The sequence below is a fragment of the Pseudonaja textilis genome, chromosome 1 (assembly GCF_049901715.1).
Source record: "Pseudonaja textilis isolate UNSWEBS1 chromosome 1, rPseTex1.2, whole genome shotgun sequence".
Classification (NCBI taxonomy): Eukaryota; Metazoa; Chordata; class Lepidosauria; order Squamata; family Elapidae; genus Pseudonaja; species Pseudonaja textilis.
In genome coordinates, this window is record NC_141990.1 from 186,013,911 (window position 1) to 186,035,552 (window position 21,642).

Here is a 21,642-nt window from a genome sequence, read left to right on the forward strand (position 1 = left end):
CTCCTGAGGCTCTTGCTGTACAGTCAGATCCTCAGGATTTAAGCAGATGTGGGCCTTATTTCCAACAGGCTTCTGTGCCCTATGCTCCTCCCCCTCTCCCCAGGCCTCGAACCTCTCCTCAATCTAGGCCTGAAGCCACCTTCACTCCCACAGCAGCGGGCCTTCGGCTTTTTGCCCCTACCTTTGAGCATTGACCAAGGGGTATCCAAGATGTAGTCTCATCAGCCATTAGGCAGGGATTGGCTGAAGGCTTCAAGCAAGGCTGAAGGCTTCAATCTCTGGAAAGGGTTCAGGCCCTTCCCCCTTCCCAATCTATAAGTTCCTTGCCTCATCATCCTGATTTACAACAGGCCTCAGGACCTCAGGGTCCATTCTTCTCTACTAGAATGGGGGGAGGTTGATGAGGAAGGAAGGCCTTCACCATCTGAGCACAGTTACTCTTCTCATTCAGAGTGTGAAGAGGGTGAGATTTTTGACCAAAATCTTTCAGAGGAAGAGGATTCTCGCCCAGAGCAGACATCTTCTGCATTGGTCTTCAAACCTACTCTCTTCAGGCCATTACTCAGCAAGGCTTTGGTCACTGCCAAGCTGTCACCAGAGGAAGTGGCTCCCGAGCCACAAGGAAATCCCTCTAGCTAAGGGGATTAGCTCTTCTCCAAGCCTGTAGTGCATGCAGAGGTTTTGCCTTCTCCCATTTTGTTCCTGGACGTGGTCGTGCTTCTCCTTCAGCAGGTCCTCACCCATCTTCTCTAGGTAAGCATTTCTACAATGTCGGTGCAGCTCTGGACAATGCCCTGGCAGTGCCTTCTGTTGACATTCTGGTTCTGGCCTCGTTCTCATCTTCTGGCACTCCCACGGAGCCAGAAGATATCCTGAAACGGATGATAAAGGTTCCGAACAGACCCTTAAGCGCAATCACCAGGCTGCTGCATGGGCTGTTCGAGCTTCAACAGCAGCATCCTTCTTCACCAGGGCATCCATATGGTGGCTGCGCCAACTCCAGAATAGATTGCCTGCTTCTGACCTTCGGTCTCACCAAGACCTTAATAAGATTATTGCAGCAGCGGAATTCACTGCGGATGCCACTCTCAATTCCACCAAATTTGCATCCAAGGCCATGGCATCTTCTGTAGCAGCAAGAAGACTTTTATGGCTCCGAAATTGGCAGGCAGAGTCACGCCAAAAATGGAAGCTGGCTTCAGTTCCATTCGCAGGCTATAAGCTTTTTGGTGATGCTCTGGAACCTTATCTCATCGATACCAGAGATAAACGTAAAATTCTCTCTTCCTCTGGGAAGAAAGCCGACTATCGCCCAGCTCCTTATCGCCCTCCTGCCTTCTGAGCGGAGACCTCATCTCGCCTCCTCCGCTCTCACAGGCCGTACTCCCAACACCAAGACCAACGGGCAGAAACATCTGGCAGGCAACAACCTTCTACTGGTAAACAGCCCTTTGGGGTGGGGGGGTCGTTCCTTCCATCGCTCTAAGTAATCCCTCATTCTCCCCACCCATCGGAGGTCGCCTAGCCTTCTTTGCCTCCAAATGGGAGGAGTCAACAACGGACGCCTGGGTGCTAAGTACTATTAGGTCAGGGTTACAATTGGACTTCCTAACCCCACCCCACCCCCAAAATTTTTGATCTGTCCTGTGTCTCGGGACATTTCCAGGTAAGACCTCATGAATCAGGCCATTCAGCACCTTCTTGAAATCAGGGCTATTCAACCTGTTCCCCCGTCTCAACGTGGACATGGACTTTACTCTCGCCTTTTCATCTTTCCCAAAGCCTCAGGGGGGTGGCGAGCCATACTTGATCTAAAATTTCTCAACCTATTTGTAAAATACAGGCGATTTAAAATGCAGACTCTGCGTTCTATTTTAGAGAGCATTCAGGAGGGCGACCTCCTCTCTTCCACTGATCTCACCAAGGCTTATCTCCACCTCCCAATTTGGCCTCATCATCACCAGTTTCTCCGTTTCTGTTATCAGAATATCCATTACCAGTATCGAGCACTTCCCTTCAGCCTCTCATCGGCTCCAAGGGTCTTCACAAAGTTTCTGGCAGCATTGGTGGCATCTTTGCGTTCTGTTCCAGTGAGGATCCAATGCTACTTGGATGACATTTTGATTCTTTCCTCTTCCATCCTTGTGGCCCATCGGGATCTGCAAATTACCCTGTCATGTCTCCAGAGCCACAGATTTTCCATCAACATGAAAAAGAGCCAGCTCTCTCCTACAGCCAAATTGCAACACTTGGGAGCAGTCATCGATACCATGTCGTGCCTGGTTTTCCTGTCCCCAGCTCGTGGAAAGAGCCTTGCAGAGATCATCAGCCAAACCCAGCAACATCAAATTATCCCCCTGTCACTGCTGTCCAAACTTCTGGGGGAGATGGTTTCCTGTATTGGCATCGTCCCGTGGGCTCGGCTCCACTCCTGAGCCCTCCAATGGTTCCTGCTTCCCTACCAACGAGCAGGAACCAGCCACTCATCCATCAAGGTCTCACTCCCGTCACAAATCGGAGATCTCTCAATTGGTGGTGTTCCCTGTCAATCGGGAGGGGACTCCTGTTCAAGGACCCAGACAGGCTAGTGATAACCACCAATGCCAGCCTCCTGGGTTGGGGTTCCCATATGCAGGGCCAGATAGCTCAGGGCGTTTGGTCCAGATCCGAACAGACCCTTCCCATAAATTGGCTAGAGCTCAGAGCCATTTTTCTGGCTCTCAAGCATTTCACGCAATCAGTGACCGGCTCTCATGTTCTAGTCCTTATGGACAACACGGCCACAAAGGCTCATGTCAACTGGCAAGGGAGGATGAGGTCCAAAGCCCTCATGAGAGAGGCTCTATGGTTGGGGTTATGGGCAGAGAAACACCTGTTATCGATCTCGGCGGACCACATCTCCAGGGTCAGCAACTCCCAGGCCAACTGGCTCAGCAGGAGCCTAGTCGACCAGGCAGAATGGTCCATTCCTCCATCTCTATTCAGGAATCTTTCCCTCAGATTCAGAACACTGGAAGTGGATCTTTTCTCCACTGCTCAAAATGCCCAAGTCACCAGATTCTTCACCAGGTTTCCTTGCCAGGGAGCGGAGGGGACCAATGCTCTTCGGTGCAGATGGCCCAAGGGTCTCCTCTACGCCTTTCCCCCGCTTCCCATCATTACGGCAGTAATTTGGAAGAGGTTGGAGGAATGTGAGGAGCTCCTCATGGCACCCTATTGGCCAAGGAGGCCCTGGTTTGCAGACCTGGTCAACCTATCGGTGGCTTCTCCTTGGAGGATCCCTGCCCATCTAATCTCCCTTCACCAGGAGGCCCTGCTCCACCCAGAGCCCCAGTGGTTCAAGCTGACCGTGTGGCACTTGAGCGGCAGTGGCTAGAGGAGGCTGATCTTCCAGAAAGGGTCATCCTCACTCTCCTGGCTTCTTGCAAACCTACTACAAGGCACATCTATGATGCCACCTGGAAGGCTTTTTCCCAATGGTGCCTCAGGAAGGGTCTTTCTCCTGCTTCAGCCCAGTTGGCAGAAGTTCTTAGCTTCCTTCAGCATGGTCTGGAGAAAGGTTTGGCCCCCAACACCTTACACAGGCAGGTTGCGGCCCTCTCCTCAGTCCTTTCATGGGGTTCGCTTCCTTCCTTATCCCATCACACTTCAGTCAGGAGGTTTTTGAAAGGGGCTTCCAACCTGCACCCTCTGGTGGTTCACAGGTATCCTTCCTGGGACCTTCATTTGGTCCTTAATGCCCTTACAAAGCCCCCCTTTGAACCCCTTAGAACAGTGTCTCTCTGTTTCCTGACTCTGAAGGTAATGTTCCTTGTTACCATCACTTCTGCCAGGAGGGTTTCCGAGCTTGCTGCTCTTTCCATCAGAGAGGACCTTTGTTCCTTTCACAATGATAGGGTTGTTCTTCGTCTGGACCCCTCATTTATTCCAAAGGTTAACACCTGGTTTCACAGGTTCCAGGACATTGTTTTGCCTGACTTCTGTCCTCTCCCGCACCATGACTTAGAATGGCAGTGGCACACGCTAGATGTAAGAAGGGCTCTTAGAATATACATTAAGCACACTTCCTCCTTCAGGAAGTCTAAAGCCATGTTTGTTTCCTTTTTCCCTTCTCACTTGGGGCACAAGGCCTCTTCTACTATTAGCAGGTGGGTCAGATCTTGCATTGAGCAGGCCTACAAAGCTGCGGCCCTTCCGGTTCCCCGAGGTCTGACGGCGCACTCTACCAGAAGCGCAGCCACTTCTGCTGCCTGGGCAACCCAAGCATCCTTGGAGGAGATTTTTCATGCGGCCACGTGGACATCCCCGTCTCCTTTCATCAGACACTACCGTCTGGATGCTTTTGCCTCGGTGACTGCAGCCTTCAGCAGACAGGTGCTTCAACGAGTGGTTCCCCAGTCGGTGTGATGAGCCAGACGTGGACCTGCCCGTGGACATGCAAGCTTTGGTATGTCCCATCCTGGGCTCTCGATGCAGCATGGAGGAGAATGGGCGTTGGTAGAAGTTACCGTGAACGCCCTTTCTATCCATGCTGCGAGAGAGCCCAGCCCCTCCCTTGATTCGTCCGGAGAGGGTGAGACATATTTCTGTATTTATTTTGGGCTTTCTGTATTTATTTTGGGCTTTCAGAGACACCTTTCAGTCTGTCAAATATCTTCCAGGGGCTGGCTTTTATATCTTAGTACAGACTCAGCTAAATGACATCATAGGAAGGAGTCAACCCATCCTGGGCTCTCTCGCAGCATAGATAGAAAGGGCGTTCACGGTAACTTCTACCAACGCCCATTTTCAACAATAAGACAGGAACCAGTGAGTGGAAACCTTAAAGAGGCCTCTGTAAAACATCGCAAAATATAATTTCCTAACTGTGACAGCTATTAAGCAAGGGAGTAGCTTGCCTCCTGAGGTTTTGGGTTCTTAATATGGCTCTGCACTACATCCTACAACACCTTGAATCTCCAAATACCTACCCAAAGGTCCTCTTTATAGACTTCAGTTCAGCATTCAATACCATCATTCCAGACATTCTTCTAACTAAACTAAACCAACTAGCAGTACCTGAACACACTTGTAAGTGGATCATAAGCTTCCTAACAGACAGGAAGCAGCAGATGAAGTTAGGCAGAATCACATCTGATACCTGTATAATTAGCACACACACACACACACACACGGGCTGTGTGCTTTCTCCACTTCTCCCTATATACCAATAACTGCATCTCAAATGATCCATCTATTAAAATACTGACGTTTGCAGATGATACAACAGTGATTGGTCTCATTCAAGACAATGATGAATCCGCATACAGATGGGAGGTTGTACAACTTGCCTCTTGGTATAACCAGAACAATCTGGAACTGAACACACTCGAAATCGTAGAAATGGTGGTAGACTTTAGGAGAAAGCCTCCCAAACTACCACCTCTTACAATACTAGACAACACAGTATCAACTATAGAAACCTTCAAATTTCTAGGTTCTATCATATCTCAAGACCTAAAATGGACACCTAACATCAAAAACATCATCAAAAAAGCACAACAAAGAATGTTCTTTCTGCGCCAACTCAGAAAGCTCAAACTGCCCAAGGAGCTGCTGATATAGTTCTACAGAGGAATTACTGAGTTATCATTTCCACCTCTATAACTATCTGGTTTGGTTCTGCAACCCAACAGGACAGACACAGACTTCAGATGATAATTAGGACTGCAGAAAAAAAACAATTACTACCAACCTGCCTTCAGTCGAGGACCTGTATACTGCACGAGTCAAAAATTGAGGGCTGTGAAAATATTTATAGACCCCCCCCCCCATATCCCGGACATAAACTGTTTCAACTCCTTCCCTCAAAATGATGCTATAGAGCACTGCACACCAGAACAACTAGACGCAAGGATATTTTTTCCCCAGCACCATCACTCTGCTAAACAAATAATTCCCTCAACACTGTCCAACTATTTACAGAGTCTGCACTACTATTACTATTAATCTTCTCATCACTCCTTATCACCCATCCCCCCCACTTGTGACTGTATGACTGTAACTTTGTCGCTTATATCCTTACAATCTATATTGACTGTTTCCTAGTATGATTTGATTGCTTAGTGTACCCTATGACTATTATTAAGTGTTGTACCTTATGATTCTTGACTCTTGATGAATGTATCTTTTCTTTTATGTACAGTGAGAGCATTTGCACCAAGACAAATTCCTTGTGTGTCCAATCACACTTGGCCAATAAAGAATTCTATGCTTAATCACCGAAACACCCACTGAGGGTTTCCAAGCAAAGATTGGATAGACAGTCCTCTGAAATAGACCCTGGCTGTTTGGCTTAATAGGTTAAAAAAGCTCAGTCATCTTCCAATAATAGGTATATTTATACCGTTCATAACATATATTATGGGCACCATAGTTGTGCTGTAAAAATCAGCATGATTGCTGGAAGACAATAAAATCGTTCAGGAAACCTCTTAACACTTTGCTGCCATCTATGCATCATCTTGTGCCATTCTACTACTGGGAGGCAGAGACTAAGAAAACATAATGAAACAATGGATGGGCAGGAATGTACTATAATATATTGCATATATTAGTATGAATTGGTGAGGGTCTGAATGTGATCAAGGGACTTTTAATCACCTTCATAAAAGAAGCTATGTGTAGGGCCATAGTTGAAGGGACAGGTATTCCTCAATTAATGTCAGAAATTGGAACCAGAATTTCCAAAGCTGAGCAATGTGGTTGAAAAATGCAGCGCTATATGACCGCCATGCTCAATATCAGCAGATTAGCATTTCCTATTACCATTCTTTAGCAAGTTCTGGGCCGTTGTTAAGTGTACCGTGACATAGTCACTATTTGCCACTTCCCTTCAATGGTTTATCCATTGACTTTGCTTGTTGGAAACTGGCAACAAATAGTATCAGACAATTGTGGGATGCTCCAATGTCATAACTTGGATTTGGTTAACCAAGCATCCAGATTGAAGTCTTGTGACTGTGAGGATACTAAGGTGGCTGCAGCTTCAAACACTGGTCATAAGTACTACTTGTTCAGTGCTAATCTTAACTTTAAATGATTGCTGAACGGGTGGTTGTGAAGTCGCGGTCCCCAACCTTTTGGGCACCAGGGACTGGTTCTATGGAGACAGGTTTTTCCATGGAGTGGAGGTGGGGTGGTTTTGCATGCTGCCTGCATCCTGCAGATGAAGCTTTGCTTGTTCACATGGACGGATTTCCGGCATGCCGCCAACTGGTGCTAGTCCATGGACCCTGGGGTGGTGGTGGTAGTGTTTGAGGACCCTCGTTGTAAAGGACTGATTGCATCAGTAAGTAATGTCACTTGTAAAGGTAACTGGCAAAGTGGCTGAACAAAATCTGTTACAATTCCATTCAGTAAAACATTTTGCATTTTTCCATTTTATTATATAATTTAATAAAATGTTGAGAAACACACACACACACACACACAAAGTAAAACATTTTCTAATAGCATGTAAGAGAAAAGTATTATGAGTGTTTCCGATTTAGGTGTGAAAGAAACATTCAAGTTGTCTAATGTTGCATTTATTTCAACCTATGTACTGTATGTGTGAATAATGTAAATGCTGCATTTAAAAAAAAAATCTTTTATTGTTAAATTTATTGTTGTGCCTTCCAGTCAGTGTTGATTCCTGGTGACTCCCTGGAAAAATCCCTGCCATAATACTGTTATAATGATAGTTTCCCTTTTTTTTCTTTTCCCATTTGAAGTCTTAGATTTAAATTTTTTCTTTAAATGGGCAAAATGGATGACTTTACATAATCAGTTTTAAAAATGAAGCTGCTTAAATGAATCTAAATGTTTATTCTACATATAAATCTGCTGAATGCTGATTTTCATTCTGTTTCACATTTTATACAAATTGTCTGCTTTCCTCTGTTTTTTTTCTCCCCAGATACTGATGAATACAGGCCACCAGTTTGGAAATCTTACTGTGAGTATTTGATTAGATATTATCACTGTCTACCCCATTCATAAATCTACCATTCATGGTATGGGGAATGGGTGGGTTAGCTTTTTTTTAAACTCTATTTCTCATGTATCAAACCTAAGTTTGTTTCATCCAGTTTCCACCTGAACTTGTAACACTTTTTCAAGCCTCTCTCAATTGTTCATGTGCATTTCTTTGAATATATAGGTAGTCCTCAACTTACAACCACAATTGTGCCCAACATTTATGTCTCTAAGTGAGAAATTTGTTAAGTGAGTTTTACAACTTTTCTTGCCACATGTTAAGTTAGTAGCACAGTTATTAAGTGAATCTAGTTTCCCCATTGGCTTTGTTTGTCAGAAGGTGATCACATGATCCCAGGACACTGCAGCTGTCATAAATGTAAGTCAGTTGTCAAGCATCTGAATGTAAATCATGTGACCATGGAGATGCTGCAATGGTCGTAAGTGTGAAAAATAGTCATAAGTCATTTTTTTTCAATGCCTTTGTAATTTCAAGTGGTCACTAAGTGAACTGTTGTAAATCAAGGACTATCTGTAATACCTTTTTGCACATATGGTTCTATGAAAAAAATAATTGGATTTTTTGGTTTTCCTTAATTTTTGCATTTCTTTGCCGCCATATGTTACTGCTGCTTCTTGTAGGTCCTAGCGATATATAACAGATCAGTGTGGACAAATATCATCAAATTTTAATGCATGTTTCATTTATTTCATTATGTAGATCATCTAACATGATATGAACCAATGTGAATGCATTTTTTTGTAAGAGGAAAAGAAAAGAGCCTGGGAAATATGTTTCAAAGAAAATGACATACATCGTTTGAAAATCTTTTTCCTTGCCATTTATTTAAAAAAATAATATTAACAATATTAACAATTCATTGCTGCAAAACAAGTGCAGGTATAGTTTTCTTTATTGTATAATAGTTATTAGTTAATCCCGGGGTCAGACAACTGACAATCCTTCTGTGTAGTGGGTACATATGTAACCAGAATCATATCAACAAACTTATTGACCTCATCTCCAAATGCAATTATAGAACATTAAATGTAATTAAGACCACATGTGGGTGCACGATCAATTCCTGAATTACATATCCAACAGTAGAGTTGTTATAAATAACTGAACTATCCTTAAGGTGTGCACCAAAATTATTTTGTGATTGTATTAACCTCACTTTAAGAGGATCAGTTTGAAGCTGTTCAATTCTCCCTTGATTTATCAGAACAGGGTCCTTAAATTCATTACCATGGTCAGGTAGGTAACTTGTGAGATTCTTTCATACAACTAGGTTACCGGGTAAGGACCTCTAATAATTATTTCAGAAATTCTTTGTAGAACCTCAGAAGCAGCAGTTGCATCTGGACCAAAGAATCCAAATAACAAAGGTTTGGTTGAATATACTGTTGTGAAAGCCTCTGGGGTAAATCAAATTCTTTTTTCCCTTTTATTGCGCACAAGGTTTAGCTCCCTTAGTTGATGCAAAATAATGAACTTGTGAGAAGCTCAGTTTACCCCAAACATATATTTAAATATGTGGACTGAAATTGTGTTTACTCACTGCCCTGTCCATGAAGGCCCTATATTTACCTTGCCTCTCCTTGCTCTATAAGTCTCCCTTCTTGGCGGAACTTGTGGGGAAGGATGCTACTAAATACAGTGGAACCCTGGGTTGCAAACACTTCTGTTTGTGACCAAAATGGGTGCCAACTAAAAAATCCACCCGATTTTTGAATCGGGTCACAATTCAAAAATCAGGTGGCGAACAAACTCAGCCACGGTAGATTCCCTTTCCGCGCCAATTTCCCCTTCTGCCCAGTCCGCACAAATTTTTGTCCACATATGTGCAGTCAGTAGTGCTTCCAGTCACGACTAAATCGGGTTGCGACCATAGTCCTGGAGCGGATTAAGGTCGCGACCCGAGGTTCCACTGTATGCAGTTTTTTATATAGTGGTATTATTTGTTGTATGTGAATATTAGCCCAAACTAATTTGTATTATTACTTTGCCTGAGGTAATAGAAATAAAGAGAAAAGTGGGGGTGGGAGGGAGGGAGCTTGGAAGAGGAAGACTATGCTCTGATAATATCAAGACGTGTGAAAAAGAAAAAGCCTCAGAAACTGTGCTACATAACCCAGGTTCTTATAGTTACATGAAGGCAGAACTCAGAACAATTGAAAATGAAAGCAAAGTTATTCTTATTAACTGAGAAATGGTAGTTTTGTAACCAAGGATGCATCTATTTTGTTTGAAGAAGTAGATGCGGTTGGCAGTGCATTTTTGGTTTTTTCATTCTAGGGTATTTGTTTCAACCAAGTACCAAAATCCTAAGATCTATCTATCAGAGTTGAATTAAACTCGAGTTATGTCAGTTCTGCAGTGACATTTATACAATGCCAACCTTCATTTCATTTCATTTGCGCCTGGTTTCCTTTTGCTGGAGTCTCAAAGGAACAGACATACTTTTAAAAATCTTCTGCCCACAGCTGCTCTTTTATAATTGCTATTGTCAGAACCTTTGTCTGCTTCAGAACTTAAGAGCCCCAGTGTGCAGATTTAAGTCATAACTTACTCGATCAGTCACTTGTCATATGCCAAGCCAGTTATTTAATATAAAACCATTAACACACAAAGTGACTTGAAGCAGGCTTTTGTCTTCAAAACGATGATTAAAGGATAAAAATTGGCACTCATTGTGTCGCTTATATTAAAGCTCATTAATCACAACAGTCACACATCCTGCAGTTGTCACCTAGAAATTCATGCCTGCTGTCTCCAGTTGCAAATAAGAATAATAAATGGCTGAAAAATAACCTTTTGCAAAGCATGTATGTTCATGTTAGGCTATATACCACCTATACTCTAAGGATGTTCGGTTTTTATTATCATGACATCTTGCTGGCAGCTAAAAGATGCTATTCCTTTGTGTGTGACTATTTCCAGTTCTCTTACATTTGTAAAGATTTGTGGTTATACAACTAATCTGTTCAGAGCAGGTTCTAAGAAGTCAATAAGAACCAAAGAATGGATTTTCTTTCCTCCTTTGTAAAGAACACAATCATACTAACTCGAGTCAAGTCAACTCAAATCTTTATTATAGTCAAAGATCAGCCCAAGGAAGGTTGGTACAGTCAATTAGAAAGCATCAGAATAATTATAAAAACCTGAAAGATATAACACATATTGTGGCAAACTAAATCTATCATAGTACAGAGCACTCTGGAATAATGAACTAGATGCTCATTAAAACTAGTTTATGGCCCAGGCCTTCACCTGATGGATTTTAAGCCTGTTGTGCAGAACCTGGCAGCACTGTATGTTATACCAGGGCTGGTATCTGAAAACAGCAGGGACGTGTATAATTATTCAGTGTGCCCTGGATATTTATGTAATAATGGTGAGATGAGCCTAGTATGAGTGTCTCTTAATACGGGTGCTGGAGAAACACATGTTCTGTTGTTTCTGTCTAGAAATAAGGGCATTGTTTCATTGGGTGTGGAATCTTCCTATATCAACCTTCAAGGATACCCAAAAGGAGGGCATGGACATTATGCCAAAATAAAGGTCCTCCTGTGGTTAGGTACCTTGAGTTTGGTTAAGTATGTCATAGGGGAGGCAGAATGCCTGTTGGATTCACTGGCAATAAAGATAGGGCACTATCTGCTAAATCCTACTGGCACTGCATGTCCACTGCCTGCTGTTAAATAAGTGCTTTAGCCTACTCATATCTCGTGCTGAATAGAAGACCAGGAGAGAAGCCCCAAGGATGAGATGTTGTTACTGTCTTTTTCTATGCATCCTGAAAATCATCCCTCATAATTTGTGGGACAAAGACAAGGGTGGGGGAAAGGATAGTTGAGCCAATAGTTGAGTATGATCATCCATACTCTAGCCTCAATTTTAATGAGGCCTATATCTAGTCCCTGGGCGGCATGAAAGACACATTTCAGGATTTGAAGGGCCAATCTTAAAAAATTGGATTGAAAAAGTCTGATGGTGCAAAATTAGACAAGGGGCCCAGTGGGCACCATAAAGAAGTTGTATTATTGGCTTGGTTTAGAATAATTTCAGTACTATGGGTATATAGTGGCCACCTCTTGTCGAGGAATTTAAGGATGCCAAATTATTTCCTCTGTATTTTCAGCAACACAGTCCCCATTGGGTCCCCTACTGCTGGCAGAATGGAGGATTACTACCAGTTATTTGAAACAGGAGACTTGCTCAATCTTAGGAATATCTATGATGTATCCTCTTGGGCCTTTTGACAAATCCCCTGATTGTAGTTTTCTGAGTTCTAGCTGGTTTTCCTTCCAATATTGTATTAGTGCTTTTAGTGCTTTTTTAGGACCTATAGGTGTTCTTGAAAGAGTTGCTGCATTGTCTGCATAGAGTAGAACATAAATGTGTCTTCCAGCAAGTTTTGGAAAGTAAAAAATTCATATTGAGGAGATTGCTTACCATGGAGTTCATATAGAAACTGAATAAGAGTTTGGGTCTCTTCAGCGACAGACCGAAATCCGCAATCGTGCGCAGTTTTGATCTGTGCTCACCTCTGAAGCTCCCTGATCCTTTGGATTCGGGGCTGAAGCCATCCTGTAGAGGTGGTGAAGAGGGGGGAGATTGCTAGCTGAGTGGAGGGGAGCCACATCTCTCCTTGATAGAATACTAGACCAGTGAGGCCAGCGGGGGTCCAGAAGCCCAAGTTGTTTTCAATGGTCTCTGGAGAGATTAGACATTCTCTTGAGACTTTCCATGGTCATACAGATATTGTAGGATGGTTCTGTTATATTCTATTATTTAATAAATTGATACAATGTGTGTTTATTTCAAAATATGTATCTTAGCTCAGTCTCCAATTCTATGTGTTCCCCACCATCACCAAAAGAAAGCACCATCATCCAATATGAAATGTACAATCTTGGAGTCATCTGACAGAATATCAGAGCCATTTTAAAGTGTCTTAACAGCAGTTGTTTATTTAGACAAGACAAGTTTCTTAAAAGTTCCTGGTTTCCCTAAAACAACAATCATGTGAGGTTGATTAGCTCAAATGTAAGTATTATGAACTGGGATAATAAGACACCTCGCCCAGGCCAGCCTGGAAGTTTTGGGGTGGTCCTCAGATGTTCTTTTTCAATGTTTGCTAAATTGGTTTCCAAAAGTATATCTGTGGCTTTGTTACATGTTTAACTCTAACATATTATGGTCTCATTAATGGTATCCAATTTTCCCAATATATTAGCCTTTTTTTCCCCCTAAACTGAACTTATCTCCCTTCATCCTCAGTTTGAAAATGAATTTAAGCCTCTGGCATTTTATATTATTAATTTAGTACCATGAAAAATAGCATTTGTATTTGCTATTGGGAACTTTATTCTCAAATGATTCACCCTGATATGATCTCTCAGAAAGGGAATATTGTGAGGTGTGAAAGATGAGGTCCATATAATTAATTAAACTGATTTATTGCTAATCATGCCTAGCCACAAGAATAGCCTGCTTGGGTTTAGATAAGGGCTAACAGAATTTACGGGGGGGCTGGACTTAGTTCTCTTGTGGCTACATAGGGATTCTAGGCTGATCTCTCTCTTGACTCCACCCCCAGGTTTTGTCACGTCTCCTACAAATCTGATTTGATGTCAAGGTTATATGCTTTCATGTAAAGAGGTCTGTTTATCCTTTGTGTTAGAACATGTCTGGAGTACTTTAACATTTTACTTGAAAAGAACAGAATGGTTTTATTTGTACGTCATGATAGATCAAACAAAGAGAGGCCTGTTCCCAACATTTGTCAGTTGGTGATACTTATTATCCAGGTGGGATATGAAATACTTTTTCACAAATTTGAAGCCGTACTACCATGGCATTGGTAACATTTGATGCATCCCTAAGAGGGAAACTCTATAAAGCTCCCGCATGGTCATTGGGTTTGTTTTATTTGAAAGTGTACTCTGTCTCTAGTCATCTCTTAACAATAAGCTGCCACATGCTACTAATGTTTTACTCTCCCATTAATGTGAGGAAAAGCTGGTTACTTATTACTAAGATTTTCTCTGAAAAATTTTTCGTGCACTTGTGCTATGCTTCCCTGCTAAATATGAGCAAACCTCTGTGTTGCGATATCCAAAGTATTAGTCTCGGGAAAAGTAAGAGGAATGCGTGCTATATAGTAGGGAATAGGGATTCAATTCTGGGAAAGGTTCCCAACAAAATGTTCAGCTCTAAAAAGTTGTAGCAAAAGTACTGCACAGATGCAGAATTCCATCTGTTCATTATACAGATCACTTTAAAAATCTCATGGCATGGAACAACTTCTTTGGTTATTGTGTCCTTAATGAAGATTCTTCTTCATTAAATAAAGAAAAGGGAACCCTACCCCAAAACAAGCGCTTGATTTAAGTTCATATCTGTGTTAAGATGTAAAGTGAAGTCTCTGTTTACCTTTTCTTAGTGTATCAGCTGCAGCAAGAAGCTCCACATCCAAGAAGAATTACCTGCACATCTGAGGTAGGTATGAAGAAAATAAGATATTGCAGGCTCATTGCTGTGATAGTTATCATCATTCGTTTGTTTGTTTGTTTGCAGTGTAGATCTAGCAGATCTTAAAAAGACTGAATCTTTTTTCTCCCCAATTTTCCCCTGTACCCACTTTAATTTCAATTCTTCATAGTAACATTACATTGGTCATATTGTGAGAAATAGAAATAATGATTGCCCAGTGTAATTTGGAAGAGTACCAGTGGTACTACAGCTAAATAAACCTGCCATCCTGGAGTACAGGTAGTCCTTGACTTAAGATCCTAATTGAGCCTAACATTTCTGTTGCTAAGTGAAACATTTGTTAAGTGAATTTGCCCCATTTTTATGACCTTTCTTGCCACAGTTGTTAAGTGAATCACTGCAGTTGTTGAGTTAATAACACAGTTTTTAAGTGAATCTAGTTTCCCCGTTGACCTTGCATATAAGAAGGTCACAGAAGGGGATCACGTGACCACCGCAACTGTCATAAAGATGAGTCAGTTGCCAAGAGTCTGAATTGTGATCACATGACCATGGGGATGCTACAATGGTCTTAAGCGTGAAAAATGTTGATAAGTCACTTTTTTCAGTGCCATAGTAACTTTGAACAGTCGCTAAATGAACTGGTGTAAGTCAACGACTACCAGTACTAATATCAAAGAACATTCTCAAGATCATCCTTAAGGAACTGATGCATAATAAGATTGCTGCCAGAGAAGCAGGAAATGATCTTTCTTTTAATCCTGACTGCTTGTTTTCGGAAACCAGTCCTTTTCCTCTGATATCTTCAGTATACATGGAAAAGTGAATAAGAATGATGCTTGCTATTGTGTTGATTTTTTAAAAAATTCTCATATAAGTATCTTATTAATTTTGAGGTTTTTTTGTTATGTTTGTTTAATTGTGGTTAGCTGCCCAGAGTCACTTCTTTGAGATGGGCAGCTTTATACAATGAATGAATATAATATTTTTCCTCTCATCTCATTAGATCTAAATTTACTGCAAAAAAAGTTAATTATAAATCTACTTGTTGGTTTAGCCAACAGCCTCTTTTACTGCTAAATATTATCACTTTACCTTTTGTCAGATGCCATACACCAGTTTTGACCCACAAATTTGTTGCATAGTAAGCAGCTTAATCAAAAAGTAACATCAATTTTAATTTTCAGCATGTTTGGACTTGTTCTGCTGCAGCTCCTGTTCATATTAATAGGTATTGAAAATGATAATTTTATTGCAATGCCTCCTTCATACACCCAAGAGAAGGGGAAATTAATCTTTCAAATGTAACTTAAATCCTGGGTGCAGAGTACTGTTACAATTTTAGTAGCTTATATTACTTAGATACCAAACAGGATTAATTTATTGAATTAAATAGGAGCTTCTTTGTGCAGTTCTTCCAAATATACCTTTAGCCTTTAGAATGAAGAATAAAACACAAGTAAATATGAAATAGCCCCATGCTTTTAAAGAAAGCCCAGGTTGCTGCCAGCATTGCAAGCATTTTTAATATTTCTCCAGCAAATATTTATTCCCATCCATAAAGGTTAAAAGTGATTAGAACAAATTAGCAATAACAGTTGGTTCTGCAAGATACTAAGCTTCACATGTAACGTACTATCTTGTTCACTCTAATTCCTGAATTTAACACATTAGTAACAATTAACCATAATAGTAATTCATCACACTAAGTGGTTTGTATTCATTACTCTCAATTCAGATTAACAAAGGTATAGGCTTTCGTGTATATTATGTTCGTGTATTATTATGTTATAATTAGAAAGATATGTACTCCTAGATATGTACTCCTAGATGTAGCGTTCTGGTTTCCTTATTTCAGAAGTTCTACTGAGATGGTATTTGGCTCTGGTCAGTTAATCAGGACTTATATCAATAGCATCTTTCAATATCAGGTTTACTTATCTTTTGTAGAGACTTTCTGAGATCATTTTCTTCATGTCTTCAGGTGCCTTCTGCCTCTATTTTATCAATAGTTATAACAGACATCTAAGATGGAAACACGAAGACCAGTAATTATTTGATATTTGTTTTAAATTATAGAACTAATTTTTAAAATACTTGAAGTTTGTAGTGGTGGAAGCTGATCACCATTCATAATATATCTCAGAGACACAGTATCAGTTGCACTGAAATTATAAAGTTGTTTTATGATGTTTTAACAGTGTGTGACTTTGCTGATACCTTGACGTGAAATGAAGCAAAATCACTTCTTATTTGTATTTAATGTGCATTCCTATTGTAATGTAAAGTAATACAGGCAGTGCACTTTTCAAATATCCTGGATAACTGAGGTGCCACTAAGATGTGGATCTTGATTGTAACAATGACTACTATAGCTGTAGAAAAGATACAAAAAGGATGTCCAAAATGTGTTAAGATGCAGATTAGAGTAGCTTCAAAAACCAGGGCTTTATTTTATTTCTGGTTCATTTTCAGTCAGTCCCATAGGATTGAAGTCAGGAAAGCAATTAAATGCATGCTTATTCAGAAATTGGATTTGTGTGTGCATTAATCTGGAGGGGATGCTAAATGTTCTCAAAAGCTTAATAACCCAAATTTGGAAAGATACCCCTTGCTTTTGACATGTAACTTCTAAATATTAAATATTGAGGTGGTCTCATAAATAACAGTTTGGAATGCTTCCTGTTTTCTGCTTTTAAAACATCAGATTGTCACAAATGAAGGAAAGCCATTTTTTTAAAAAAAACCAATTCCTTAGCTGTCAGTATAATTTTTTTACATTTATATTATACTTACTGGAATATTTCAGGAGCGTTAGTGCTGTGGAACTAAATATTCTAATTTCATCCAATAGTTCCCTGAAATGAGCTTTTATGTATAGTATGTAAGGCTAAAACCATATCCCAGACTTTTTTTTACAAAGGGCATTTGTAATACAAATTAATGTCTAGAATATTTTGCATTAAATAATTTGCATTAAACTATACTCCAGGAAGGAAATAGAATTTGTATATGTACACTTGAATTTGACTGTCCTTTTTTTTAGAAACAACTTTGCAATCCTGGGTCATTCTGGGCGAAGATAAAATAAGAAGAAGCTTTCTTCAATTTCTATTGCACATTTGGCCTATTTGCTTTGCTTTCTTGACCCTTTGCCTGGCAATTAGCATTCTTCTTAGAGAGGGGCGAGTTAGCACAGTCTTCTCAAAGAAATTGAATAGTTCCACTGTGAAAATATATTGGAGTAATAATTGAATCTCACTCAGAAGAAAAAAACAGTCCTGGCATCTTTTTATCAAGAATGCAATCTGTTAATGTGGTGTTAGTTGGGGCTACACAAAGCCTTTGAAGCTGTGCTTCCCAAATGACTAAGGTACCCTTCCTCCCAGAAAGGTTTTGCATGCCAGGTCATCTCTGCATTTCAGCTGCAGGGACAGCTTCTTCTCTGACAGGGCAGTGTTCACTGTGCATGCATACACACACATGCAAATGACCTGTTAAAGCCCTCAGAGCGGCTGTGGTACTTCTACTGAATGCTACCTCAGAGACACCTGTATGCTGATTCCAGTGCTGAGAATTCAGAAGGAACATTTGTTGGACCTGGACCTGGAGAGACAAGAGATTATAAAAATGACTACATTTTTAGGGATTCAGTGTATGTCATGACTGATTGAGGCGTGAGTAGAATTTAATCTCTGGCATAAAAAATTATTACAGCAAAGAAGACCTATAAGAGGTAAAACTATCATTTAAAGAGAGCTAACAGCCAATTTGGAGGTGAATTATGTAATGGCTAGATCTTCAAAGTAGCTAAGATATTTTTGTCTTTGAGGGAGATGGTTCAGAAATGTGAAAAAAATAAATAAATAAATTTATAGGTTATTTCCATTTCGTCATTTGGGAGAATGAGATTATTTTCTGATCAAGATAATTAGGTTATGAACATCCTTTTTGCATGATGCCCAAGGCATTAAATCAGATTACTGGGTAACTCCAGAACATTGGTAAACTGCTGAGTTTTAATCCAGTTACGCGGTTTTGTTATCAAACAGAGCAACCAAAACTGGGCTGGAGTGATCATCTGGATTTTTCCAGCCCAGATGAAATAGTGCTATCTCAGGAGAAAGAGAATAGAAAATGTACAGTGTAAAAGTGATAAAAATGGACAACAGCTGACATTTCCTAAACAATGTAATGACCTGGTTGTAGTTAGAACTATTTTCATAGCTTTTTAGGGTTTTGTTGTTGTTGTTTAGCTAGATACTTCACTGCTGTTGACTTCCCTACATATTTGTCTTCTGTATATTCTGCTTCTTACTCACTGCAGTTGTGACTGGAAACTTGGAGCCCTCTGGATGTTGCTAAATAACATACTTTAGAATCCTCAATCAGAATAACTAGTTGAGACCGATATAGGGAAGCATACTTCAACACTGTTCGGTGTCAATTTTGCCACCGTCTTTTCATACATATATGTGTACACACACATGCATAGAGTTCTCTGTTCATCTGCTCACTCTAGTGAGTTACTCCTCAGTGGAAGCAGCTCAGGTCTGCCAAAGTCAGAGGACAATCCTGGCTTACATAGTTTACCTTTTCATGTTGCTTTGTGAAGATGCAAACTACATGGTGTCTCCTGTCAACAGTTCCCATAGCTTAATCAGTTTTAGCACTAATATCTGGAACATCATTGTCATCAGGGAAGACACAGTGAACTTCTGAGAAAAATCAATTTGTTTTTGTTTTTAAATAGATTTTATCACTAGACACATTTATCTCCCTCTTTACTTGCATTTTGGTTCAGACTTAAATTTGATAGGCTCCACGGTATATTCAGTGTGCTTCTGAATGCCATATACTGCAGGGAGTGGGAGGCGGGGATGGGAAAGGATTCTTGCCTTTATGTCTTTGATGGCTTTTAGAAGTTTATTTTCTTGTCTTTTGTAGAGGAAAAAATGAGGTTGGACTAAATTGTCATTTGATCTGTTTAAAAAAGCACTTTCTACCTTCTTTGTTGTTTGGAATTAAATGTACTGACCTCATTCCTTATAACAGGACTTCTGCTAGGATTCTTTAAAATCATGATTTGACAAACAAGCCATAAACTCATAGCTCATATCTGAGTTAAACCCTAATGTACATGTATATGTATAAAATCCTAATAATACACATTGAGTGAAACTCGAGAGCAAAGAAATCATGACTCATAATGTTTCATGTGAACCAAAGGAGAGAAAGAGGACTCTTTTGTTTATTTATAACATTTATCGGCTGCCCATCTTATCAGAGGGTAGTTCTAGGTGGCCTACAGTCATAAAAATATATTTATACAGTTTATTAAAACATAAATTAAAACCAAACATTAAAATATAATGATACATGAGGAGACTGGGGGTGGGGTGGAGGGAGCTGGGATTTGTTCTTACTCGATCAACCATCTCCACTACGCTGTTCCTCTCTTGGAGCCCCAGGCCCAGCCAACTGGTAGAATCAGGTCTTGAGGCCCTTATGAAAGGATTGAAGGGTTGAGGCCCAACTATGTTACTAGTTTGATTTTTTCCCCCATCTTGTTTCATCTGCTGCCCTATCATAGCCCACTGGGATCGCATTGCGATCATTCATATTTAATGTATCATGCATACAAATTAATATGTCATACAGTGGTAGAATGTGGCTTCTATAGAACTTCCTATACACAAATCAGAAATGAAATTGCACTTTAATATTAGTATACTTTTGTGAAGAAAGTTGCGGCATCCAGCTTTATTCAAAGCTTTAATGAACTAGAAATTACCTTACATTTGTCTTTACAGTTTAAATTAATACCATTAAATGGAATAAGAATTCTTAACATTAGTGGTTGGAGAAATTCAGCAAATTTCCTAATATAGTAACAATTGGAGAAAGTACAAAGTCTTGATTCTTTATCAAATCACATAATAAATAGAAATGATTTTTTAAAAATACCTATACATTCGAGTAAAATATTTCTCTTCTTTCTTTTTCAATAGGTGGAGAACAGACCTAAATACTATGGGCGGGAGTAAGTAGCATGATTCCCTCTAATCTTTGTCTTGAACTGCAAAGCAAATATAAAAAAATATGCCCAATGGCTACTTTTTCTGTTCTTTCTTCATAATGTTTCAATTTATCTTAGGCTAGTGAGAGAGAGATTGGATTATTTTATAATTTATTTATGGTTTCAGCATAGGCAGTCTTGTTCAACCATCAGTAGCTCACAGGATAAAATGTTAACATGTACAATCTCAGTAACCAAATCAGATTTCTTTCCAGTCTGGCTGAAATGTTCCCTGTTTTGGGCTTGGAACAATTTTTTTACTGGCCCATTTAACTACCTCCATAAAAATGAATGTGCTATTTTTAAGAACAAAGGGGAAGCTATCATTTTTGTTGCTTTATATTAGAAAAGTATATAGCAAGCTCATTTTCACACTTACTTCATATAGCAAGTTTGGAAACAAGGCTTCAATTTTCCTACCACCCTGAAGTTAACACTTTTTAATATTTTTATTATTAAAATATAAAGTAATATTTTAAAAAATAGTTTGTGGTACTATATATCATTTGAATAGCATATTAAATGTACATTGATATTATATATAATGCACTGCAGTTTTGTATTTAACCTGTTATTGTAAGAAAGCTATACAGAAAATTGAAAAAGAAAAAAGAAAAATTCTATACTGCCAGAGAAATAATAGCCTAAGGGGGTCGGGGTGGGGGTCATTTTTCTCTCTTTTCTAGTTTTTCTTTAAATTCTTGAATTACCACAAGAAATCAAGAAGACTCTTAATTTAGATATATTTTCAGCAATAAAAATCAGCAATTTAAAAATTTAAAAGCTTCTTGAATGAGAAAATGAATTAGCTTCCAGTTCCTCCAAAAATTTGTTTAGTATACTTTGTTCCGAACTTTTTTGTTTATGATATTTTTAACTTAGATCATTTATTTATCTGGTTTATTTATATACAGCTCTTTTTTAAAATATAAGTATTTTATGAATGCAATGAAATATTAATTACCACTCTTTAAGCCAAAATATATGTTCCATTTTCATTTATTTTGTGACTGTTTTTATTGTTTCAATGTTTTTTAACTGTTTTATATTTTTGGAATTGTAA

The 21,642-nt window shown here is 39.7% G+C and overlaps 1 protein-coding gene across 1 annotated transcript in view; it reads left to right on the forward strand.

Moving 5' to 3' along the window:
* Positions 1-21,642, forward strand: part of CHN1 (chimerin 1) — a 109,787-nt gene that overhangs the window by 33,184 nt on the left and 54,961 nt on the right. The window contains exons 2-4 of the mRNA XM_026697028.2: positions 7,940-7,978; positions 14,451-14,506; positions 20,512-20,543. Of these exons, the coding sequence (XP_026552813.1) occupies positions 7,940-7,978; positions 14,451-14,506; positions 20,512-20,543 (127 nt within the window). The remainder of the gene's footprint in view (positions 1-7,939; positions 7,979-14,450; positions 14,507-20,511; positions 20,544-21,642) is intronic.